The sequence below is a fragment of the Chamaea fasciata genome, unplaced genomic scaffold (assembly GCF_029207755.1).
Source record: "Chamaea fasciata isolate MVZ Bird 193981 ecotype frontalis unplaced genomic scaffold, bChaFas1.0.hap1 SCAF_1, whole genome shotgun sequence".
Classification (NCBI taxonomy): domain Eukaryota; kingdom Metazoa; phylum Chordata; class Aves; order Passeriformes; family Sylviidae; genus Chamaea; species Chamaea fasciata.
Window position 1 is genome coordinate 137,756,143 of NW_027094086.1, and position 27,252 is coordinate 137,783,394.

The window sequence follows — 27,252 nt, forward strand, 5'->3', positions numbered from 1 at the left end:
TTTATGTAACTTGTAGGACTGATGCCCTTGTTGGCCGTCTTCCAGTTAGGAGTAGGTCTTTCCAGCTTCAGCTACTTTCAAAATAACGATTAAACTGAAGAAACTCACTGCAATTGTGCAGTAAACATTTCCATGGGGAGTTCTGAAACTGAATTGAGGGATTTCTAACATGGTATGAATTTCCTTACGGTGCATCGAAGATATGTATTAGCAATTGCTAAACCTGAAAATATGCTAATAAGGAGTGCAAAAACAAGTCTTTGTTCCTCTTTCCTGAAGAAAGTGTAGCTACTAAGGAAGTCTAACTGTAAGAGGGAAAGGTGTGAAGTGCCACAAGGATCTGTCTCAAGGAACAGTAGTATGCTCGCTACCTTATCTGGCCTGTTTCTGGGGTATGGACTAGTCTTGGTGATCGTGTTCTTGTGATCTTCTTTGCTACACATGCAGCTGGGAGATGCAGAGCTGGTGGCAAGTCACAGCCACCTTAAAATGGCTCGGGGTTAGGCTTTGTTAATTAGTGTTCCAGTGAGGGGAACCCCCTTGTTTTCTGCTTGTGAGTTGCTTTCTGGCCTTTTAAACATCTTCAGCGACTTTCCCAGACAACTTGAGCTGGCACTGCTTGCTTGGCTGGGTTGTCAGGTTCCTAGATGACTGCTGTGCACAGATTTAACCACATAGTAAAACCTTGCTGCCTCAGTATAAAAAGGTAATTTGGTAATATGGTTGTCATGTTTACATACAGTGTTTAAGTCCTTGTTTGAAGTGCCTAAAATTCTTGTTCTCCAGAGGATCATCTGCTTTGCTTCTTGTAAGCTTTCCAACAGCAAGCAGCTCGGCTGTCCTTTTGTATGCTCATTCCTGAAGTTTGGGTACAGATCGAAACATAAAGTGGTATTATGTGTAAAACAGAACGGAGGTATGGGGTGGTGAACCCTCACCTGTGGTTGCCCTGTGTAACAGTCCCAGGCACCATCAGTATGTATTTATGGCTGGCCCTGTAAATGCCCACAGCGCTTGTCCTGGTGACCCGAGGCAGTCGGCATTGCTGGAGCAGCCAAGATTAGTTTTTTTGCACCTGAGGCCAGCTCAGGTAGAACAGTATTCCTGATGGATGGAGTGTGTGGGTGGACAGTCTGGGAGGACTGCAGCTCAGAGAGGCCATGGGGCCCCTCCTGAGGAAACCTCTGCATTGTAGGTGTTCTCCTATCGGGGCCAGCTGGAGGTGGGTGTGACTTGCTGCAGCTGCTCTGATACTCTTGCAGAGCGCTTGGTGACTCAGTACTGGGGCTGGGCACAGTGTGAAATGGGGGCATTCTGCTGAGCTGATACACCATGTAAGTTCTGAAAGTCTGCAGAGTGAATTTGAGGGATTTCTTTACGGGTTGGATAGAATTGGCTTTGCAATATTTTACTGATGTAATAGGTATGTTGTTGGCTCTTTCTAATGTTTGCAAAAATACCTGGTAGATAAGATTCACGGTGGTGGTGTATTTAGGGCACTACAGTGTTTAAAAATCACCATGTACATCTTGAGCATGCTGAACAAAATGTAGTGATACTGCATCCATGGTACAGGATTACAGTAAATTAAATGCATTGGTGCTTTCTGATGTTTTGAAGGGACTGTTCAAACAAAGTCATCTGGTAAATTTTCATCTCATGTTTTTCCTTGAAAAAGGGAGATGATTTTTACCTCATAGTAGAAATTAATTAAAAGATGTCTGTGTTGAACAACCTACAAAAATACATGAAGAAATTTTAATGCTTTTTATCTCAGTAGAAGGATATAGTAAATACAGACTAAAAGAATGGCTAATACAAAAATATTAAGCGGCTATTTCACTGCATAATCAGTGTCCAAAAATCATTTGAGACTGTTGGTTTAACTAAAGCATACAGTTTTGTAATTATACTACTTACATCTGGGGGAATCAAATGCATCTGTAAATGGTTTCTTGTATTTGTCATTATGCCTGCACATCACAAGTGTGTGATGGTTGTAAGTATTACTTTGACAAGCCTAACTTGCCAACGTGCTGTCATTCTGCTGGGCTGTGAGCATGCAAGATACTTTTGGTGTAGGATTTTGGTATAGCTTTTGAAAGACTGTATTTGAGTATGAGACTTACTCTGTTTTCCTTATTTTTCCCCCCTTCTATCTTTACAGAGAATAACATACAGTTTTAGCCAACATGGTGTAGGGAAAGGTTTTGAGGTAGTGCTGGTTCAGGTTGCAGTAATTCATGTTTGTGCAAATTGACCTTTAACCTTTGTAGGGTACTAAACAGTTTGGTGGTGGTGTACCTCTTTGCTTTTGTGGTGGGCTGTTTTTCTAACCGGCAGGGTTAAAGGTGGAGAGAAAGAAGTTTGAAACAGTAATTTTTTCGCTGCTTGTGTAGTTAGAAAGCTCAGAAGACAGAATTTGCATTCTAATGGCTCTCATTTTGCACCATACTGTGTCATTCAGTCGTGTTCTGTATGTGTTGCTCTTGGAAGACTTTGAAACAATTGTGTTATTTTTTTATGACTCCATTCACTCCTACCTATCAGTCCTTTACTTTAATTGCCCATAAGTTAAAGTCTCTGCCATTTTCAAATCACTTTGACTTCATGTTTAGATTGCTATACAACTTGTGAAGCTAATGGTACTTCATGTAGTACCCCTGGGTATTGAGAAATTTCTGAGTAGGAAAAGGGAAAATAAAGGCTGGGAGAGTGTTATATTTGCCATATCTAGGTTTTTCCCTGAAATGTGTAAGAAAATTATTTTTCTTAGTTTGGTGTGATTTACGTGAACATTTAAATCTCATCAAGGATAATGAAGAGTTTTTACTTGCTTAGAGATTTTAGAGAAAGGAGGCTTTAAGAGCAGGAAATTTAAAAGAAGATTGCAGAGTGGAGTGGGTGTCCTTGTTTAATTGTAGATGGAACTGTTCAGGAGACTTGAGCTTATGCACAAAAACAGATTTAAAAGATGTTTAGAGTTATCTCCTATCTCATTTCAGCTGTTGAAGTATTTTCACATTGAGGAAAACCAAGTTGCCTTGAGGAGTAGTTGGTAGGGGGCCAGAAGCAGATGGTGGTTTGGGAAGTGCTGCTTTTGGTGTTCTAGATGTCAGTACCTTTATTGCAGACACTGAGGTGCAGGAAAATTTAGTCTGCTTGGTATGCATAAACAGAAATAGTTACCTGGAACTAATAACAAATAGTCTCAGAAGAAAACAATAGTTTTAAGAAAACAACATTATTTCAGTAAACTTGAAACCTGATTTTATGCAACCATGTAGGCTGTTGATAAACGTATTTAAATTTTCTGATCTAATGTTGAGGAGAAAACAGCTGTTAATATCTGAATTGGGATGTTAGGGCTCTTACAAGCATCAAAATTATAAAGGCTATTTGTTCGCTAGTAATGGAATAAAGTTTGAGAGTTAGACCGGTGAAGGGACAAACTACATTAATTGTAAAATCAAAGTGAGTTTTGTGTTATGTGAAAAAGAAATGTGCATGTGGTTTCTTGAAATACTTCTGCATCTGAACTATGATGTGATCCAGGTTTTGGGCAACTTGCCTTCTCCCCTCTTCTTTCCCCTTCCACCTCCTTAGAATGCAGATGGTTGATTTCTTTGAAAGCATACATGGCGAATAGTCTTTCTCTTTCCTTTCAGGGACCAGTTACTCTCCACAAGAAAATTCACATAACCACAGTGCTCTTCATAGTTCAAATTCACATTCTTCTAATCCCAGCAATAATCCAAGCAAAACTTCAGATGCAGTGAGTATTTGTGATTGATTTTAATCCCTGTGTTGCCCTGTTCATACCCACCATATTTTATAATTTTGTCTAAGGCAGCATGTACATTGTTCTTGAGTTTTCCAACATCAGTCTTTATTTTATAAACACACTGTAAACCCAACCTGAAGTTGTCATATGTTTTAAAACTATTCTAATGGGGTAATCATTAGAGCTTTTAGTTACCTGTCATTAATTTTAAAATACTAGATGATTTAAATGGCATAGATTCAGAAATATTTTCCATGAATTTGTGGTAAATCTAGAGTAGACAGTATGATTTAACCTATTTGAAATACATTACATATTGTGAATTTTTGTCACTTCAGTATCAAAGATTTAGTAGTCAGAGTGGCGTTTGTAAAAAATTGCCCAAAACCAAAATCGGTAAATTTGTGATCGGTAGAAAAATTTTGAAAATACAGTAATTTTGAGGCTGTTGTAAAGTGAAGGAAACTAATGTTAACATTATTGACCTTACTGTATCCCACTAAATATACTATGAGATTTTTAAGGGGTTTGATGGGAATAAACCAGAGAAAACTATTGCAGAATGCAGCAGGAGGCTCCTGGTCATGTGTCAAAGCTGTCAGTGAAATGGGCATTTAGAGGTGGTGGAAAGTAATGATATGGGTACGTTAAAGGGTGCCATGTAGTTGTAAAAGCAGTGAAAGCTATTGAATTTGTATGTTTAAGCTCTCAAGTAGTCTTTTGTCCAACACTGTTTGTATTTTAAAGGCTTATGATTCTGCGGATGATTGGTCTGAACACATCAGCTCTTCAGGCAAAAAATACTACTACAACTGCCGAACAGAAGTTTCCCAATGGGAAAAACCAAAAGAGTGGCTGGAAAGGTATGTGTTTGTATTGGTTTTAATTGTGTAAAGAACAAATATTCTTAAGCACATTTCAGAGCAGTTGAGCTTATCTAATAGATTACTGCTGTAGAAGATTGTGCTCTAAGTCTGCTGTGTTCCTACCCTTACCATGACCCCTGGCACCTCTTTTATCCCTTGGCAGTCCAGAGCCTGAGAGGGAAGTATGGTTGGTTTGTGTGGCGATGATTTTTTGGGTGATGGTGGTGGTGTTTGGGGGCGGGGGGAGTTGGTTGGTTTGGTTTTTGTTTTGTTTTGAGGTTTGTTTGCTTGTTTTGGGGTTTGGTTTGGGGTTTTTTTGGTGAGTGTTGCTTTTAGTGTTTTGTTTTGGGGTGGGTTTTTTTTGGGTGCTTTTTTTTTTTTTTTTACAAGATTAGATAGCTGAACTGGTATATTGTGAGCTTCAACAAGCACAGATGTAAGGAAGCAGTGGCTGGAGTTTGCTAACCCCACCTGTAGCAGCAAGCCCTTAACAGTTTAATTAATCTGATATAAGTTACAGAAACTGTTACATTGTTAGATAATGCAAGTTCTTACCTGACTTTTGTTCTCTTTTCTTCAGAGAGCAGAGACAAAAAGAAGCAAGCAAAATGTCAGTTAACAGTTTTCCAAAAGATAGGGATTACAGAAGAGAGGTGATGCAGGCGACAGCTGCCAGTGGGTTTGCCAGTGGAAGTATGTGGTTTTTTTACAGCAATACATTCTTGCCTTGTTTGCATTACTGTTTTCTTTTCCAAACTTCAAAAATTGTAAAAAATCCCTTTCCTTAGCTCTTTTTCTCATCTTTTCCTGTATAAAAGCCAAAGTGGATAGCACAGTTAACTCTCCCAAATGTTGTTTCTTTAAATAACTTTACTGGTGCAACACTTGCTTAATGCTTTTTATGGTGCTCCTCCTTTTTGTGGCTTTTACGGTCGAGTTTAATTATCTTCATGGGTAGTTACTTAAACAGCTTGCATAATCTGTAGTTTAGTTGGAGTGTCGTGATCATTGAGATCTGCTACTGTCATATTCTGACCTTAAAAATAAAGATTCCACATCTAAAAATAATAACCTAATTCAATGGATTTTGATACCAGGGTTTTCAGAGGCTTGTGTGTGTTATTGAGAGCTTATTTTTACCTCACCAATACTCTTAGCAAAACTTTTCCTGGACTATAAATTTCTGCAACTTGGAGATTTTTGTCCTGATACCTAGCTTTTATCTTTGTCAGTTTTCTTCTGGAAAGTAGTTGTACTGAGGGATTCTGTCTGTGTGCTGATGTAGTTAGGGTAAATTTGTAGCATAGTTCTCAGTGTAGTTTAAAAGTAGAAGCCAAAGTATTCTTCACCCACGCTCTTTGGGTTTGACAAGGTGGAGATGTATAAAGGGGTATTTTTCTGTGTACACTGAAACTTACTGCATATGCTAAAATATACTGGATGCTGCAAAAAGATAGCAGTCATGCATAATGCAGTGAGTATTTGTTTTGTGACAGGTGAAAATGTAAGAATCTATAAAAAGAATTACTCTGTGTTTACTTGGTATGTTCAACGAGTAGCATATTATAAAGTCTATGATCATGTAACCAGTGCAGATTAGTCATTCATTTAATATATATAAATGTCTTGAATTAGCTGTAAGTTTTTGTTTTAGTAGTACTCAGGTGACTTGAAGAGGAATTCTTTGAAGGCTATAATGTGAAACCATTAAATTATACTTGATGTTCAGGGTTTTTGATGAACGAAAGAAAAATGGCACAAATTATCTCTTCACACTAAATACAAGATGGAAATAATAGATCTTGATTTAGATCTTTTTAGGGGACTTCAAAAGTTAACTTGACTGTAACACTCGTTATAAAGCAGCCTTGCATCAAAACACAGTGCTTAACCGGAACTCTAAATCAAGCAAAGGTCAGAGAAAATGCATTTTGCCAGTGAGTAGAATTAAATTTTGCCCTTTTTATGCTGATCTACTTGAGGCTTTTTTTAATCATAAATTCAATCAGCTCTAGTTGTTGGTGTGCAGCTGTTATTAATCAGTCACTGCAATCTTAGACTTGTTTCTAATTTAATCTTTTTTTTTCTTATTGCAACATTACTTGGGGAATCCTGTAAAAAGTGGAAGACAAGCATTCCAGTGACACCAGCAGTATGCTCCCACAGAATATTTTATCTCAAACAAGCAGGCACAATGACAGAGACTACAGACTGCCAAGAGCAGAGACTCACAGTAGTTCTACTCCAGTACAGCATCCCATCAAACCAGTGGTTCATCCAACTGCTACCCCAAGCACTGTTCCTCCTAGTCCATTTTCTCTACAATCTGATCACCAGCCAAAGAAATCCTTTGATGCTAATGGAGCATCTACTTTATCAAAACTGTCTACATCCACATCTTCCATCCCTGCACAGAAAACAGAGAGAAAAGGTATGTCTGATGAAATTCCCTCTGGTATTCAAAATGATGCTTTGCATTACATTGCTTGTTTGAAGTATGTTAGTACTAGAATTCAAAGATTTTTTTCCTGTTTGATTGTATGTGCTTAGAACCTGATTACTGTTTTTATGTGTTTATTTTCCCCTAAACCTCGTTTGCTCTATCTTATACAACTTCAAATTGACACTGTGATATTTACTATTTACTGGCTTATTCTGCAAATTAACATTTCAAATGATAATTTGAAAGATGTGTTTTTGTAGAACATATTTTAATTCTTGTCTTCTCTGTTGTTTTGGATCTTTGCCATTTATTTGAGTTGTAATGTAGTTACACAATTTGAAAGTCATTTTGGACCATTATGTTTTATGAACTGCTGTTATTGTTTGGAATGCCAGTGTCAAACCTTTCAATCAACACAAGCACAGTTCTTACAGAAAGCAAGAGTTCTCTACATGTTTGTAAGAGCTGATCTGTTTTGATCTGTTTGTTGAGAAATGTTGGACTTCAGTTCTAAATCTCTGATAGGATGTGTTTCTGTTACCTGATAATACCTGTTAGATACAGTTAGAGTCAAGCGAAGATTAGGACTTCACTGTGCATTGTTTGTGACCTTTCAGACTTGTCTTTTAGTTAGATTTACTTCATTATTAGGGATGAAGAGCTCAAGAAGATTGTGAGAATGAGATGTGTGTCATTAATGATAGTGAGTTACTTCAGTGTAGTTGAGTTTTAAGACACTGGTATTGTCTAAGAAAATTCTATTTTGAGGGCTTTGGGAGGGAGAAAAGTAATTTTTGATAATCATGTTGTGTTTTAATTTAAAATACTGTATAATTACTATGTAATTGAATTCTTTTTTTGAAAGATGGCTTTTTGCCCTGTCCATACTGGCGACTTGCCCTGGTTAAATAGTTCTAAGAAGAAGACCAAAACAGACTCTGGTCTGACACTGGTCTAGTACTCTGTGTTTGTTTTCGAGTCTTCCAATTCTGTTTATTGAAGAGTTCCAACTTCTGCACAGACTTAAGAACAGCTGGCCACCCAAAATACTTAAACAATAGCATACACTGACAAATACTATAAGACAATTGTGCGTGTAAAGAAAATTTTTAAGATTTTTTTCTTGACACTTTGTGCAATTTTTGCATAACCTGGGTCATGAATACTGACTGTAAACTACAGAGGAACAGGTTATGTTCAGCAAGCCTTTTCCTATTCAACACATTAAAGCACAAAGTCAGGTGTAGTAGTTCAAGCATGGTTCTTTTACTGAGTGTTGTAGTTACCTGCTTCAGTTAAGCCTCTATTTTCTAATTGCAGTTTGATGCACTTGTACACGTTGTAGCACAAAACATCCATGTCAAGTGTTCTTTCCTGTAGTGCATCTACTCCATTTCCATTTCTATATTTAAAATACACTTTAAAACCCCCCTTTATTATTATTCAGTTCTGGCACATTCTTGATTCCAGTTTGGTGTGTGATCAGATTTCATACTGGATATTCTTTTGCTGCTTTACTGCACATCTTCATTGATTGAATAGCTGACTCTTACAGCAATTGAAGGAACTTCCCATTCCGACAACTGCTACAGATGTTGGCAAAGAGTTCCAGCACTTCTTACATACAACATTAATTTGAGAATGTACAGCTGGGTATAATACTGAAAACAATCACACTGGGCAGTCTTAATACTGTAAATCTTACTTTAGAATCCATATTACCATGGATGGTTCCATATTAAATAATTCACTGAATTTCTGTATTCTTAGATAGTTGTTTTTTTTTTAATTTTATGTGGGTGAAATGCATAGATTCTCTGTAATAATCATGCCTCATTGGTTTGTGTCATGGCACTTGATTGTGAGCCAATATTGTACTTACTGAGCTTCAGAAAAAGGTGGATTACAGAAAGTTAGTAAATACTTGAAGAGTTAGAATAGGTGAATGGTGGGTTTGAAATTATTACTCTAGAAAATGTGAGATTTTACATGTTGCTTTAGCTCTTGTACAGAAACAGAAGAATTCAGTGCCAGTGCTTTCATGATAAAAGGTCATCAAAGAGTACATTCAGTTGACTTTCCTTTTTCTGGGGAATGTCAGACTGTCTTTTTAAGGAAATTAAACCAGTAAATTTTCTGTAGCATTTTGCATATTTAAGTTTTTTAAAAGGGAAGAAGCAGTGCTTTGGATGATTTACTGTTACTTATTCTCTCAGAGGTGACTGTGAACCTGCAGTACTAGAAGTATGCAGTTTATAAGGTATTTTTTGTAGCTGTTATAAAAATTGAAAATACAACTATTGTCCTGAGACACTTGGTTCAAACAATCTTCTAAAAGTGTCTTTGCAGAACTGAAAAATAGTTTGAGAGGTTTATGTTTACAGTAGTAAAGCAGATAGCCTTTAATCTTCTTTTTCTGTTCACTGACCGTGCCATCCCTCTCTTTCTAAAAAGAGATAAAACTGTATTTTTTTGCCTATAAAAATAGGTTGGTCCAAATGACTGAATAATATGTGCAGTAGTCCTTCCTTAAATGAATTCTTGCTTCATGTGGATGTGTTTCTGGCTGCCTTATGCCAGCATATATATACCACTGTTTTATTAGATCTGATTTCAGTGTGTTTTTTTTTTTTTTAAGCAGTAATAGTTTTGAACAGCAGAACAACAGAAAAACACAAAACACAACAACAGTGCTTTTTTCAGCTCAATCTCTTTTGCTGCAGGGATATGTTGTAGTCCCACAAGGAGATTGAATAAAATCCCTGGCTGAACTATAGCTCAGCTGTTAGCAGTAGTCCTCTGCCCTCAATGGCTGGCAGTAGTGGAGAGTTCCTGGGGAACTATTTGACCTCTACCCTTTGGTTTGAATGTTCCAGTCAGAATCTGCTGCTTCTGTTTGTGCTCACTGTGAGTGCTTTATGCAGGTAAAGTGTGGGGTTGCTTTTCCTACTTTTTGGCTGCTTTATCTGTAGGGCACATCACATTTTCCTATTTCTGATTCGGAATGAAATGTTGTATTGTCCATATCTTAACAGTGTGTGTGTCTGTAGGATCCTGCTTCTCACACCTTTCCTCCAAGTCCCATCAGGCAGCACTTTTGTTTCTAGTGCAGCAGTGCTCTAAAACTTCTCTGAGAATACAGCAAGCTAGCCAGTGCAATGCTGGGTGGGTTGTGGCTCTGATGCTTCTTATCCTTTTCTCATCCCTGTGGTTTTCTTGTAACACTCACTAGTCTTTAGTGGTCAGTTATTAACATTGCTTCTGGTATTGTTGCATCTTCTTTGGCTGACTTTTACAGTTTCAAGTACATTACTCAATTCATATGTCAGTTAGAAAAAGTTACGCGTGAGACTGTTAGTTTCTTCCAATACCTTATAATTGTTTGCTGAACATTGCTACTACATTTATTCTGACAGCAAAGGTAAAATACAAAAATTTCAGTTTTAAGACTGGAGAAATCCAAATGTGAGAAATTTGGGATTTTTTTGAATTTTAGATAATTTGAGTATTTTTGAGAATCTAGTTATTGTTACTGTAGTTTCATTGGTCAAATGTGTTTACAGAATGCATTGCTTATAATATTTGTGTAATTTTTTGTGGCTTCTGGTCCCCTAGTAGATCAGAACTGAACTATGTACAGCAGATAAATGTGACTGTCAGTGCTCAGAGAGCTTAGTTGATGGGCTGTACATTCCAGGTGCTTCAGCGTAGAAAATGTGTTATGGTTCTTAGTCATCAGCAGAAAGTGAAGCAATTCAGTTAGCTGTTCTGTAGTAGATTTCTAATCAGCAGAGATGAGGTTTATAGGGCAACAAGATACATATTTCTGAAAATTTTGTAATGCAGTTTTCCTCCTGCAGAGAGCACATGTACCTAATGGTGGCTAGCAGGGCAAAGATAACAGCTCAAGCTCATAATAGAGTGGTTGGGTAATATTGTAGTGTTGACTCCAAAGGACTTTGGATGCATTTGTTTTGTTTTAAATGGGATTAAAATTACATCAGTAGTAAAAGTTATTGGAACACTCAGAGGGTCATTTTAATAATTTAGGAATCATCTAGTCAACAGCAGTCAGTAATTTCCACGTCATTAAAAATAAATCTTTGTTGCTATAAATCAGAATAAGAGCATGCTAATATAGAGCACTAATTTAAACCTAGTCATGCAGGGAGTCCTTGCATGTGAGCTGTCAGAAAGAGGGCTGTGAAGGAAAGTCCTTCCTTCACAAAGAAGGCATTTCCCAATTTTGTTCTTTTTTCCCTGTCCGTTTCTCTGTCATGCTGACGTGCCTGAGGAGCTCAGCACAGTCTGGTCAGGAGGAGCAAGTTACAGCCACTCACAGGACTCTAGCAGACAGCAGGGTGGCAGAGGCACGGCAGAGGTGTGGGCTATCAGTGTCAAACCTCTTCATTGAAGCAGAGTACCTGAACAGTCAGAAGGCTTCATTGCCATGCCCTTGCATTCAAGCTTGTAGGCTCAGGGTTGCCTTTCAGAACGTCAGTCCTGGCAGGAGCAAAAATTCTTGTTACGGGGGCAGAGATTGAGTCAGTACATAAACATGCTACTGACTCTTGCTATCACCAAACTGAGAAGCTAAGGGTGCTTAGAAAAAACTGAAGATCATTTTGGCACAACTGCTGAAAATGATCTGTTATTTTTTTTCTGAAAGGATCGTTTGGCCCCGTTATTAAAAAATTCCCACTGCTTGGAAGCATCACATCAGAATGTTCCCATTCTTATTTGACCTGGTGTTTCTACTTAAGCAAAAACTTCAGCGAACCACTTCACAAAATTTATACTGCATCTTGTTTCATACAGGTTCTTGTCATATGAAATTCAGACTGAGAATTTGGATTTTTTTCCTTTTTGTCCAAAAGATATGATTGTGGGTCACACTCCTAGCAGAGAGGGTTATTAATAGAAAGCTCTTTCCTAATCATTGTGGTCCTCAAAAATTATTTTCATTTTAAAAAGTTTTTTTCCTGCTCCATTTTAATGTTAAACCAATTTAAAATTCTTCCCATTAAGTTAATCTCCACATCTAATGGTGTTTCTTTTTGCCATCCACTTACTTTGTTTTCCTCCTTTTTTTTGTTTTGTTTTAGATGGCTTTATTTTTTGGTCATTTTTTTTTTCCATGTGAATAAAGTTGATGGTCCAGAAAGTTGTTTAGTTCTATAATATAGTTCTGTATGGAGGCTGTGTCTAATAAACTTGTTTGCATAATTGTCAGAAAGCAAACTCTATTTTCATGTTATTGCCACAAAGTGAATGGATTTTTAAAGTTTTTTTTAAAGCTCCAGATATTGAAACTTCATTGTGCATAGCTTATAATGGAGAAATATGTGCAAAGTCATATTTTTAAAATCACAAGTAATTTAAAAAATAATCTAATTTTCTTTTTTTTTTTTTTTAAGTTATTCAGAGGAAGAGATAAAACAGATTTCATTTAATGAAGTTCTTAAAACTTGAAGAGATCAAAACATCCTGTGTTCTAATTTTAGTTTTTGGGGGTTTTTTTAATTATTAAAAAAGCTTTCCTTGGGACTTCCATGATAAAAGGTGGGGTTTCAGGTGAGGTTAGTCATTTGCATAGCATTAGTTTTGAAATTTATGTTGACAATGAAGAGGCTGCAGCCTTGCCCTGTTCCACGTCTTCAGCCATAGTCTGTGCTGTAAAGCCTGCAAAAGTCTTAAGTTGTTACAAAAAAAAAATTTATAACATATGGGTTAATTTGCATTTTCTATTGGTAAAATTCCAGTTGTCATTTCAAAATCAGTCTGATGCTTAATGATTCAGATTAGGTTTTTGAATGACTGCCATGTAAATCCAAATACTTATGCTGCAATAATAGTGTAGATTGCTTGTTAAGGAACGTGAATTGATGTTGACCCAGATGTAGGGACAGAATATTTTGGTGTATCAGAATTGTAAAACTACAGGATTTAAATTTCTGGAGATATTTAACTTTTCTCGGCTTGCTGTGTTGATCTTGACTGTGTTTCATGATGTTTGAGGGTTTCAAGTGCACTTAAGAACTACAGGATTGTATTATTAATAAGTATTTGTAAAAACTCTAATAAACTAGAAAATAGTGTTTAGATGGTGGAAAGTAAAAATAATTCTGTGGCAAAATAAACAGTGAAACAGTCAGAAAAAGGGAATTAGGCAGGAAAAGAAAGGTGTGAGGAGTTTCTGCTTCTCTTTGTGGAAAAAGCAGTGGAAATGCATACACTGCAGTGAGTGATATCTGAGGGTTTCTGTCAAGCAAATATTTCATCTTGAGGAGTTCTGCCTGGTTAAATTAACTTCAAAAAGCCAAACTTACAGGCTCTGTACAGCATCGTAAATTAAACCAGGTTTTAACCTTTGTAGTTACATTATTCAGAAATGGATGTGAAAATATTTGGAGGATTTGTTTTGTTGACGGTATTTCTAGGATTTAGTATACTCTCTGAGCCATGAAGTAAGATAGATGGGTGTGAATTAAGCTAAAGAAAGTTGTGACTATATACAACTAATTCATAGTCTTTTTTTAAACATGTGAGTTTCCATCATAGGGAAGTTTCCCTTTGTGGAGAAGAGGTAAAGATCATGGCTTGAGATAAGAACAATTTACTGGGAACAGCAATCAAATAAGAAGTGAACCGTAAAAGCAACAATATAATTCGAAGGGTGTACAAGAGATGTGAAAAATTGCCGTGTGAACAGAAGCTCACCACAGGGGAACTGCAAAATGGGAACTGCTGCTGCCTTCCCCAACTGGAGAAAGACTCCCTTCCCCAACCCTGGCGGTGAAGTGGGGTGGTACAAAATAACTGCCCTTCCTGGCTGCTGCAGAACTTAACCCTGTGCTGGCCAGAACCAGGATGTTACTCACCCCTTACTCTATACCACCTACATCATGCCCAGATCCTACACCTTCCAGCTGGTGTCCTCCTGGCTAATTGCAAGATGTATCCAAAGCTCCTGACTGGTATATCTGAAGCTGTCCATGCTCACTGTCCATGGTAGTCACAGCATACATTGACAGTGCCATTCAGCAGCCAGTGTTTTAAAATTCAACATTACAGACTGTTCTCATATAAGAATCAAATCCCTTTGAGGTACCCAGTGTTTCCCCATCCCTCTGCATTACCCACCAAGTCCACCCAGGTCCTTGGGCAAAAACATGGGTGGGTTTGCCTACCCTTATGGGACAGGTTTTGCCTTTGCTTGAGGAAGGACTAATCCAAACTGTCTTCCCTAACACATTCTTCATATGTACCACAGGGACTTAATCTTCTTCTATGGTACGTGGAAGTTTTGTTTGGACAGGGCCAGCTCGCTTGGTAGTGCTTCTGGTGTTAACTGTGTGGCCTTTGCTAAATGCATCTTCCAGTGTTTGAATGTCCTACCACTTACTGCTTTCAATGCGGTTTTTAACAGTCTGTTGTATAATTCAGTTTTCCCAGTGGCTGGTGCATGATAGGGAGTGTTATATACCCACTCAGTAGTGTGACCACGTGTCTATGAGGCCATTTTTGAAATGAGTCCCATTGTCTGATTCAGTTCTTTTAGGGTACCATGTAGCTACGGGACTTGCTTTTCAAGGCCTGAGGTGGTGTTCCAGGCAGTGGTGTGAGGCACAGGATATGTCTTCAGCCATCCATTGATTGTTCCTGTCGTTGTAAGCATGTGGAGCTTGCCATGGTGGGTTTGTGGAAGGGATATAATCAATCTGCCAGGCTTCCCTGTACTTACTTTTCACCATCGTCCACTGTACAACAGGGGCTTTACGCTCTAGGTCCGCTTGATTGCAGTGCATGTTTCACTGTTGTGGATATCCTGTGAGATACTGTCCCTGGTGAAATCGAGCCCTAAATCATGAGCCCATCACTACGTTGCATCTCTTTCCTGATGATGTGAGGTGCCGTAAGCCCACTGAGCCAGAAATAATTCACCTTTTTGTTGCCAGTCCAGATGCATCTGAGACACTTTAATCTTGGCACCTTGGTCCACCCATCTGTTGTTGCAGTGTTCTTCAGTAGCCCAGCTCTTGGGTGCAGAGAGCATCTGCATGAATGACAGACTTTCACAGTCAACTTCCCTTCCCCAGCAGTGATGTCGTGCCACAATACAGCAGCTCAGATGGTTTCCCCTCTCCAGTGCCACTTGGTCTTTTCCCATCAGTCCAGCTACCCCTGCAGAGCATTTGCTACTGTCCATGACTCATTGTAGAGGTAGAGTGTTGGCCATTTTGTCTCATTCAGTGATACCTAAAGCCAGCTGGATGACTGTCAGCTGTTCAACCTGACCTGATCCACCTTGTCCCTCAATAGCTTCTGTGGCTTGCCTCAGAACAGGATTCCATATGGCAGCTTTCCATTTTCAATGTGTCCCTACAATACAGCAGGAATCATCAGTGAGGAGACTATTACTTTTCATTTGGTAGTAGCTGATAATATGGTATAGTGTCCTCAGCACGTGTCACCTTTTCCACCTCTGATGATGATGATAGTTCAAAATTTTCATCTTTGGGCCAGTTTGTGGTGGCTTCCAAGATCCAGGGGTATTGGGGTTTCCTGTTTGAGTTTGCTGTGTAACCAGCATGACCCACTTGCTCCACATAGCGTCAGTGGCATCACATGTGGAAGGGATGTCTCCCTTGCAGATCCAGCCCAGCAGTGGCAATCAGGATGCCAGGAGTAGCTGTGCTTTGGTGCTGATCACTTCCAAAGCAGCTCAAACCCCTTCATAAGTTGCCAGTGTCTTTTTTTTTTTTCCGTTGGGGCATAGCAGGCCTCGGATCTTTTGTATCCCCACTCCAGAACTCCGAGGCTTGTCTTTGAATCTCCCCAGGTGCTTTTTACCAGAGGACCCCAGGAAGGACCATTCTCCCTGACTGCAGCGTAGAGGACATTTTTCACATCTTCTGTCTTGCCTGGCCCAGGGGCTTCTGCATGATCCTGTTTGTTTAAAAGCTTGTTGTTCAGAACCCCACTTGAAATCATTCTTCCATGTCACATGATAGAGAGGCCTGACAGTCTGACTGTAATCTGGAATATGCATTCTCAAAAGACCCATAGCACCTAGGAAAGCTTGTGTTTACTCTTTGCTCATTATTGGGGACATAGCTGCTGTTTTGTTGGCCACATCCATTGGAATCTGATTATGTCCATCTTGCCATTTTACTTCTAAAAACTGTATTTCCTGGACAGGACCCTTGACCCTACTTTGCTTTATGGCAAAATTGGCCTTCTAGAGGATTTGAATTATCTTCTCCCTTTCCTCAACAACTTCCTCTGCTGTGTTCCTTTGTTCAGTGATGTCATCAAAGTACTGCAAGTGTTCTGGAGCCTCACCCTTCACCAGTGCTTTGTGGATTAGTCCACGGCAAACGGCGAAACTGTGTTTGCACCCTCGGGACAGTCGGTTCCAAGTGTACTGCACGCTCCTCGGGTGAAAACAAACAGTGGCCTGCACTGTCTGGCCAGGGGAATGGAGAAAAATGTATTGGCAGTGTCAGTGGTGGCATGACTTCCCTGCTTTGGACTCCAGTTCATATGGAAATTCAAGCGTGTCTGGCACAGCAGCACTCAATGTTGGTGTGACTTCATTCAGGCCACACAGACCACTGTCAATCTCCACTCTCCATGGAACTTACACAATGGCCATATGAGTCATTAAAGTATGAGTTGAGTCGTGCTGACATTCCCTGGCTCTCCAGTTCACAAATCATCTCGTGATGGGGTCGTGGAGTCCCAGCTGGTCTGGTATTGTCAAGAGTTACTGTTGGGGTAGCAGTTGGGTACCTGTTGTTCTTCAGCTCTCAGCAATCCCAGAACAGAAGGGTCCTCTGATAGACCAGGCAAGGTATTCAGTTGTCTTAATTTCCTCTGTCTCTAGAGCATCTATCCCAAATGGCCAACACTGCCCTTTTTGGGTCCTTGAAATACTCTCTCCTCAAGTAATCTATATCAAGGATGCATGGTGCTTCTGGGTCAGTTACAGTGGCGTAGCTTTGCCATTCATTCCCAGTCCGATTCACTTAGCTTCCAGTACAGTCTTCTGTTGGGATCCTCATGTTACCCCAGAAATAAAGATGGATTCTGCCCCTACGTATCTTGATGGCATCTTCTACATTGTGGGCTGGTATCAGCTAAAGCCTTACACTCTTGCGGGTCTGATGTACCAGGCCATTGGATCCACAAAGTCCAATAGATCTGGTTATCCCTTTCCTGCATTTGGCTGGGGGCAGGCTCCTTTAGTCCTGGTCATAGCTCTCATAACTCACTCCTTGTAAATAGAACTGGAGGTCCCTTCTAGAGGATCAGAAGTAACAATCAGCTCTTCTGTTTGAGGACTTGCCCACTGAAAACTGGAGTGGCATTTGTCCTTGAAGATTTTCCTGTCATGGTTGTTCTTCCACACATTCAGCTCACATACCCGTACTGCTAGGGCAGAGGCAGATTTTTGCACCCCACTTCCTCATGTCCTCTGTTTTGCTCACAGAAGAAACACAGGTTACTTCGTCGTGTGTGTCTTCTCTCCTGAGCAGGGGGGTGCTTGCTCCCAATACCAGAGACTCTGGTCCATACTGGTAGGGCATGGGACATTTCCTCACTGACTTTTTCAAGTCTGTCCAAAGTCTTGGACAGTCTCCACAGCTGAAATGTGGGTCGAGATGATCTTTATATTGCTGGAGTTGGGTAGTCACATGAAGCACTGTTTGTTCTTGTTTCATTGACATTAATGCCAGTGAGTTGGTGTACGAGTGGCATGCTCTGTACAAACTTCTGCCTCGTGGATTGTGTGCACTGCACCTGATCTGAATCTACAGGCATCTGCTCGTTATTTGAGTCTGTAGATTACCTCCAGCACAACTGATTCATGTACTGGATACCTTTTTTTCATGGCATTCTGCCTGCTGGGGTGAACTACTGGATTGTCCTTGAGTCAATATCTTCCCTCCTGCATGACAGGAGTCACCTCCAAAGGTTGAGAGTTTGTCTTCTTCCCAATAGCATTTTCGATGCCCATGTCGCAGCACAGGGATCCCAGTTGCTTGACTTCACTACCATCTAGTTTTGTATCATGGGCCATGATACCCCAGCATTGCAGCAGCTACTTCACCAGGGGTTCATTTGACACTGGCAGCTGAAATCTTTCTGCATATCTCACAACTTACTCATGGACAGGGATTGGGTGATTATCTTTGGCCCTTCCTCTTCCTGCCTTTGTGAGGGTTCTACTTCCTCTTCATCCCTCACCAACTGAGCTGATTTGATCTTGGATTTCTTCTTCTGTATATGGTCAACTGCTACTGGCACAGGTTCTTCCTCTAGTTCAGCTGCTGTTTGAGTTGTCTCAGTGCCTGTTTGTTTTCCTCCTGTTCTCCCTGAGGAACTGTCTAGTATTGAACTACGCGTGGTAAAGAGTGGTCAGTGCCCAACACACTGCAATGATTTGCTCCCCTCTGGAGATGTCACACCATCCTCCTTGAAGATACTCTGTTGCTTTATCGGGATCCTGTAGTTGTTCAGGGGTGAACTTCCAAACCACCGAAGCAGAGAATTTCCCCCCAAACTGGCCCATTTTCTCCCACATTCCATGCCACTCATGACAATCCACCCACAGGGCAGACCTTAGAAATCTCTCTTCTGACTCTAAACATGGTGTGGGCCACACTGACTCTAAATGTGATATAGACTATGTCACGAGACATAGCAACAGGACCACACTTTCCTTAACAACCAGAGGAAGTCCAAAATTCTCAGAAGCTGCTTTAGCAGGCCTGAAAGAGACAAAGGGCATAAAAAGCTGGGGAAAATTAGACTAGGAATAGACTAGGAACAATTTAATGGACTCCCAGAGGTAGGCCCCAAAGGAAGGGTAAAACAGCATTACTGAACACGCATCCCAAATCACCCTCATTGCTCCGCATGTCAAATTGATTCCCCACAATACAGCACTACAGCAACACAAGCAATCCTGATTCCTCTCTCTCCCAGCTCTGAAAAAAGTACCATGGTGGGCCCACAGGGCTTATACAGGGGCATATACAGGATTAGGTGCCACAACCATATGAACAGACCAAGCAACATTGTGACCATTGACTCCCTGCTTTGTACAAGAAATGCTTAAATTTGTTTCAAACCGCTTTGGTCAGATCTGATTGTCACAACCCTTTGTACCCCATTGGGCACCAAATAAGGCTGTTGAGGTTTATGAGTGGTGTTCCCCTTGCACTGTTCATTCACTGCTTCCTCCCTTTTCCCTGTGGCAGGCTAGAGAGGAGAATTGGAGGCACAAAAGGAAAAGATTGCGGGTTGAGATAAGAAAAATTTACTGGGATCAACAGTGAAATAAGAAATGAACACTAACAGCAACAATATTAATAAAAGGGTGTACAAGTGAGACAATTCACACTACACTGACTGGAAAATAACTCCCTTACCCCTGCTCCTGAAAGTGAAGAGAGGTGGTATAGAATAACCAACCCTTCTGGCTACTCCAAAAATTAACCTTGTCCTGGCCAGAACCAGCACAGCTACTTAATAGAAACAAGAAATACTTGAAATTTACCAATATTTTTACAGATTTGTTGGGTTTTTTTGGCACAAACAGGTTTATAGCTTGAATTTCAGTAATAATGAATTAATTTGTGTAATGCAGTGATGGTCTGAACAGTTGTTTTACTCTGCATCCTCTATGATGTTAAATACCAGCTCAAATGTGATGTGCATGTAGGTAGTCATAATCATAGAGATGTATTTTTTTATAGCATTTAATGTTTTGCTTTTGAGTTGTTAAGCATCTCAGAAGATTGGAATGTTAGCCTTAGGAGTTATCCTTGCTTTGTATCTTTTCTCTAGGTTTAATAGGGTGATTGTACAAAAATACCTTTCACAGATACATTTTAACACATACTTAAAATACCTGCAGTAATACAGTTATGAAATAGTGTCTCCATATTGTCTGAATAAATAACTTGGCTGTATTGTGTCGATACAATTCAGTGTGCATTTTTATAGCATAAAGGCTCAAGTATTTTTACAGACCTCATGGAATTCAGTGGTTTTGAGTGACATGTTTTGAGTTCTGTTATTCAAGAAATAAGTGAATACTCAGGTCTGGGTGGGTATAAGGTTATTTTAACTGCATTGTTAGCTTGAGTTTGCCTTTGATTCAGTGTGTTTTCTGGTCAGAACTGCAGCATGGGTGAAACGCACTTCCAGCTGTTTGGTATGGTGGTGGTGTTTGAGGGTCAGGTATTTGCTTACATGAATAAATAGTGCGGTAGTGAGTTGCTTCTTTACTTCGAATAACTAAATATTTAACTGTGAAGACAAGCCTGAATACATTAAATATGTTTTGAAATTAGTGCTGGCAGTTGCTCAACATTCTTTTTTCATTTTGAAATGAGGGTATTTTGTGATTTGGGGTTTTTTAAATGATTGTTTTTCTGGTAAGATAAACTGTAGGTAGCAGGCTTGTACATATAAGTACTAACATGCCCCACTGTGCTTATTTCCCTTGCTTTTGTCTGCCAGTGTATCTTGATCTTTTTGGACTATGACAGATCTAAGTTCAATTTAGACTTCACATGTTTTTGTTTAGTATGATGAGATTTTTGTTTGTTAGATGTGTCTTGACCTGCAATTGTCTCAACGTTTACTTTGAGCACTATAACATAAGATTTTATATGCAATACTTAATAACAAAAACGTTTTTGTTATTAACGTATTATAAACGTATACCCATAAAACAAATCATGTTTTATGGGTAACTAATACCTCATCAGCTGTCCTAGTTCACCTTACTGAAAACCATACAGAAATTTTATAACTGGTTTTTCTTTTTTTCCCTGTCTTCAATCTTTGTAACCCTTTTTGTCCCTTTTAAAGTTGTTTTTACGAAAGCTCCTGGCCAAATGACTAGGTCCCTTCACAGATACATTGCAACCTACCCTGAGGAGACTGTAACTAGATATGGACACATCTTTTTCAGAAGTTCGCCTGAAACTCCAAAATGTGTATTTGTGTCCTGGCTGTTGCATCCTTGCAAGCTTTCAAATTTGGATTCTTCAGTGGTTTTTTTCCTGGTTCAGATTTCTCAGCTACTTGTCTGGAAAAAGTTTTCTGGAGTATTTGTGACCTTTATAAGCTATATATACTGTAACAGCATGGAAGCAGAAATCCTCTTTCCAGTGAGATTAGAAATTCTAGTGAAAAGATTTACACATTGTTACTCCCTTCCGTGATTTTTTATGTTTGTTTTTTTAGGGTTCTTCTCCAACTTATCCTTGAAAGTTGCAGTTCAGGTTATTGGACTCCAAAAGCTGTTAGAAATTCTGTAACATTTTATTCTTCATTAGTAAAACAAAACAAGACCTTTTCACTTCTTTACTGATAAAGTCAGCATCATTTTACTTTGACCATTTCTCCAAATAAAAAAAAACAAACAAGCACACCCTTAAAGTCCCAGCCCATTTCATTTAGACTTCTGCCTGAAATGTGGAATATCCAGATTGATTTTCTCGGCCCAGTGTGAGGTGGGTTTAAAATCCAGATCTTCATTACTGTGGGCAAACATCCTGCATGAGATTTTGGATCCATAGCTTTATGCTCTGCATCCAACTTCTTTGGTGTTATAAAGGTGTTAGTCTTGACTGAATTTGGAGGCAGAGATCTCTGAGGGTTTAATGAGGATGAGAGAAGGGGGAGCTAAGGTTGAAATACGATAGTCCAGGTTTCTTAAAGGAAGGATATTTGAAGTGACTGATGGTACACCTGTAGTAAGTTGAAATACTTTCATTGCAGAGATTTCTCATGGTATTGAAATGGAGGAACAGCTTTCTGTTAAGTGGAAGTCATATTTAAAATTAATTAAATAACTCATATTAATTAGAGCAAGTTGCCATGCAGTAGAATTGAATTTAAGTACTGTGTATTTTTGTGGATAGTAAGTGATAGTATTTCCTAAAGTGGAATTAATGAAATAAAGGATATAGGTCTTAATGCTTCAGAAGAATCTGACAAGTTAAAATTAATTGTGGGCAGATAAATTTTTAGATATTTTTCCACTCTGCTGTGGGGATGTTAATAGCACTGTTTTTATATTTCTAGTAAAGCTCATTAGCCTTTCTAAATCCTCAGCAAAATAGCTGGATTTTGTATGATGGACTTCCTTTATATGTGTGGCTTCTTGTACTGGTCTCTTCATAAATGAAGCATGGCTTATACCCTCCCCTCAAATTTGGCACAGTAGCCTTTATGCAAAATCCATGGGCTATAAGGTTTTTGTTCATAGTATATTTTCCAAAGAAAGATTGAAATCATACGTAAAAATGTAGAATATGAGTGTAGGCACAGTAAAAGAAAAGATCAGTAAGGAATTTTTGCTCCACATTTGCTGTAAAAGCTAAGGGAAAAAATGTCCCTTTTGTAGTACTGGCTGCTTTTCATCCAGTATCTTGAAGTGGAAAAGTTGCGTGTGTGTGCTCATAGTAAATACTAGGTTTGGTAGCGTAAATTGCATTAGAAATCACCTCTCTTCAATTTTTGTTCTATTAATGTTGTGAGGTTTTTTTTCTTAAAATGGTAGTTAGGCATTTGATCTTCTGAATTTGAGTATTGTACTAGTGAGTTGTCAGGTTATATTGGGGAAAATGAAAAATACTCTCTGTCTTCTGTTCAGAGTCTGCATCTGTGGACAAGTCTGTATCCCATTCTTGCACAACTCCTTCTACATCTTCTGCTTCTGGACTGAATCCAACTTCTGCGCCTGCTTCATCTGCTCCTACAGTTCCTGTTTCACCTATCCCACAATCACCAATTCCTCCATTACTTCAGGACCCAAATCTCCTTCGACAGCTGCTGCCTGCTCTGCAAGCCACCTTGCAGCTTAATAATTCTAGCGTAGATATATCCAAAATCAATGAAGGTAAGGATTCTTTAAAGTTCATATAATCTCTCATTTACATACATTAGTATGTTATTGGTTACCAGGCTGTAGTAAATGAAAGCCTTATTTTAAATGAAAAGTGAATAAATAAATCCCTAGATAAAGTGGAGATTTTTGTGGTTTTTTTCCCTTAAACCTTCTCAACATTTAAGGTTTTCAAATTAATAAAGGTTGATGTACATGAGCAGTCTAATTGAGACTGGTGACTTAATCGCTGTATCAGCATTTGTGTGTTGCACAAAATTTTGTTAGAGCTCTTTGTTCTTTTGTTTCGTGCACCGTTCTTTGTTTTCTGTAGTTTGTGCTGCTGTTCTATTAATGTTTGTTGCAAATAGTGAAACTTCTAGGGTTAAATCTTGTTGCCTACCAACTTTTTTCTTCAGCATAGTGAGTTAGCCTCTCTGAATACAGGTAGTATATCAGTAACTTAGCTAGCCAGTGGAATTTTGTACATTTTATCAGCGTGTCCCTTAGATTTTTGTCACATTGGTGTAGTTTGTTAGAAGTCAGTTTATCGCTTACCTATAGTGCCTTTTGCTACAAGAGCAGGTAGAGTTGATGCATTTTGAATGCTGTTTTATCTAATGTGTCTGCACGTGACAAGTTACTGATAAAGTAGTGTAGGATTTTTTGTTTGCTTCTTGTGCACAGATGACCAATTTGAATAGGAAGTAAAACATTTATATGTAGTGCCAAGAGTTAATTGCCTTTAACTTTCTGAAAGTGCAAATCAAGTGAAAATACATACAAAATATTCTATACCTTGCAATTATTTATCCAAAAATAGCTGTCAGTTGCTTCTTTTTAATCAGCAAATATTCTGTCTTCATTAAGTACTAATAGGTGAGTAGGTCACTGGCTTCTTTTTCCTGTGCAGGGAGATACCTTTAAAACTGCAGTGCACTAGGTTGGACTTAAACAAGGAGTGTTATGGTTGTGCTGAAAAATGAAAGGTCCACTCAACTCCAGTTGTATTTTATTTAAAAGCTGCTCAGTGAAATTTCTAGTTATTTTCTCTTGCCATATCTGAGCAGGAACTGTGTCTTGGAACAAGAGTGTTCAGAATTATTCTGATGGCAAGAGGGCCTGGCTGTGTGTCCGTGTGGGCAGAGTGACTTCACCCTCTTGCACAGCAAGGCTGCCCTTACTGTGCACACAGTTATTCTGTGCCTGTGCTGGAGAGTCAGTTTTTTCAGGAGTGTGCATGGGTGGGATGCATGTTCGGGAAGTATCCCACAAAGCCTGTAGACTTTTTTGGAAGGGTTATTCAGAAGCTCATAGTTCAGGGTCTTGTCATCTCATACTGCAAGATCCTCTTCCTGTATTGTGCAGTTTTAAAATGGTTAAAAGTGATTTTTTTTTTCTTGGGAGGGATGACATGGGACAGCTAAACCAGGAACAGGTACGGGTTTTTTAATAGTAAGGAGAAACACAGATTTTTAACTTGAAAGATACTTGTTTTCCTCTTGAACATGAAGTCTGCCCCTCATCTCTTTTATTGAGTTAAAATGATTCTGCTTTTTTGCTTTTTAAAAAATTATTGTAGTGTAAAAACACTTCACACACATTCTGCTTACTACAGTAGCAAGTTGATCAAGTTTTCTCTTGCTGTTTACAAGAATTATTGCTGATCCATATTCAAGTGGAAGACTTGAAGTTATTTTTTTAAAGAATTTTTTAAGCGTATGTCTTAAAGTTAAAACTGCCATAAAAAAGGACTTGCTAGGCATTTAAAATGAACTTGATATCAAGTAACTGAAAAATTAGATCCAGTTCAGGTGGACCTTTGGTCATGGTAGATATGGGAAATAAATCTGAAAGAAAATGTTCCTTAAATGTAATTAGCCAGTCTGAACAGTTTCAAGTGGTGTTCTAGAATTGTCAGTAAAACAGAATGTTTGTTTTCAGTTCTAACAGCAGCTGTGACACAAGCCTCTCTGCAGTCTATACTCCATAAAATTCTTACTGCTGGACCATCTGCTTTCAATATCACCTCCCTAATTTCTCAAGCTGCACAACTGTCTACGCAAGGTATTGACTCTTTTTTTCGCTTACGTAAATTTGTTGCGCAACGTTTTAAATAGGCTGATACAGTTGTAGAATCTCTCTTGTCTTATCTTGGCCCACACTGTGGAGAATGTTGAATGACTTCTTTTTACAAAGACAGGATAAAAAATTGTTATTGAGGAGCAGGACCTTGACACGCACCCAAGTTAAAATGCTTCTCTGTATCACCTTTTGGGATTTTATTTGTGTGTTAAATAATTCTGTATGAGTAATGTGAAACTTGGTGAGACCCTTTCAATTTATTCTAGATCGGAATTAAGTGTTATTTAATAGTATAAAACACAACTCGTCCTTACTGCAACACTCATCTTGTAGTACTGTGCAACTGTAACTCTTGGGGGAGGCTTTAAATTCTTAAAAGAAAATTTCCTCTGTCTGGTGGGGAGCCTTTTTTTTCATCTTCCAGGCAGGATACTCTTTCAGGTATTTTCAGTATGTTCTGGCTTGTAATTTAATAAAAATACTTTAGAACTTAAGTTTAGAAACTTAAACCAAAACAATAAATGCAGTCATCTTACTGAGTAGGTAAGCAGTACTAATGGTAATTTTTAACTATGGATGAGGAACTGTTGGTATATGCCTGGAATGGGTTCATCAGTGGAATGGGTTCATGCTTTTTTTTGGTTAAATCAAGCTGAGCAGTCTAAAATAGGAGTCACAAATGATTTAGTCTCTTCATATGTAAAAGGCATTTCCTAATAGCTTCTTCTCTTGCCCTGTTCCCTGAAATTTTAGAAGTGGGGAGTTTGGGGGAAATAAAACTCCTTAGCTAGAGTTTTTGTGGAATATTTGATTATTCTAGTTGTTCACAGTGAATGTGTTTGTATATCATCTAATATAGCATACTCCGAAGTACCAAAAAGTACCAAAAGAAAATTGAATTCAGATTTAAGATAGGACGTGGTTTTATTAAAAGCAATGTTTTTTCCTTTACAGCTCAGCCATCTAATCAGTCTCCAATGTCTTTAACATCGGATGCCTCATCGCCAAGATCATACGTGTCTCCAAGGATAAGCACGCCGCAGACTAACACTGTTCCACTCAAACCTTTGATGACTACGCCACCAGTATCATCGCAGCAGAAGGTAAGCTCCTTGTGATTTATGCCATATTGTGGTGAACCACTACACATAATACTATGTATTGCTCCTATATATCCCTGTGCTAACAGTTGGATATAGGATTATAAAATATGTATATTATCTTGCCCAATAGAAACAAACAGCTGGAAGCAACTACTTGACTGTATATTGGCATTGCAGCTCCAACATGAAATCTAGTTACTTTTCTTGAAGAAATTTCTATGTTGGCTTCAGATGCTGTCTGGAGATATTACCAAGGCATCACTATTCTAGCATATTTAAGCAGAAATAAAAACATTCTTTAGACTTAGCCGATAAAAGATGCTTAGAATGGGAGAGAACTTCTTGGAGAAATTAACTTGACGTAGTCTCAGATTTGGTTTAGAAATGTTCTAGGTGTTTAAAGATCAATAACATAATGACCCTTTCCCTTCCTGCCCCCTCACCTCTCGTCATTCGGAATTCCTTCATTGGAGCAGTGGCCACGAAATGTAAATTGAAGCTAACAGATAAGCTGCTGAGGTTCTTCCTGAGAAGCATGACTGTAGACTTTGGGGTGAGAGACCCCCACCTTCCTAAAATCTGTGTTCTCTATCACTAGCCCTGCTTAGCTAAGGAGTCTTTCTCAATTTTCTGCTCACAAGTGAACCTCTAATGTCTTGGATGCCTTTGAGGAATACTTTTCTCTTCAGAACATACTGCATTCCTCATGGTATTCAAAATGCCTTATTGTCTTTCATGAGATTTTTTTCATGGGTACAAGGAAAACCAAGTGATTCACACAGTTTCTTGTGATCAGCAATGACACAATGAATTGCTAAAGCTTCATATGTGTACCAGTACTGGTTATTACCTTGGTTTCTGCCCCTGGATTGCATCCTCAGTGTGTCTTCACATCCCATAGCTAGGTGGCAAGTAATAAAATTGTCAAATAGCAAAGTTAAGATATTTGACGCTTCCAAATCCTGAGATATGAAAAAGAATCTTCTTGTGTACTGTCAATAACAGGAAGTAGATCTCTTCTGGTCTCTACAACCCAGAGACTGTTTGTTAGGCCCAGA

At 38.8% G+C, this 27,252-nt stretch overlaps 1 protein-coding gene across 3 annotated transcripts in view; it reads left to right on the top strand.

The window, feature by feature from the left end:
* Positions 1–27,252, top strand: part of WAC (WW domain containing adaptor with coiled-coil) — a 56,563-nt gene that overhangs the window by 16,231 nt on the left and 13,080 nt on the right. For 2 of the 3 annotated variants that reach the window (XM_066199555.1, XM_066199565.1), the window contains exons 4-10: positions 3,669–3,775; positions 4,532–4,647; positions 5,231–5,343; positions 6,773–7,081; positions 22,776–23,021; positions 24,951–25,073; positions 26,046–26,194. In XM_066199555.1, the coding sequence (XP_066055652.1) occupies positions 3,669–3,775; positions 4,532–4,647; positions 5,231–5,343; positions 6,773–7,081; positions 22,776–23,021; positions 24,951–25,073; positions 26,046–26,194 (1,163 nt within the window). The remainder of the gene's footprint in view (positions 1–3,668; positions 3,776–4,531; positions 4,648–5,230; positions 5,344–6,772; positions 7,082–22,775; positions 23,022–24,950; positions 25,074–26,045; positions 26,195–27,252) is intronic. The other variant, XM_066199574.1, reaches the window with a different exon arrangement.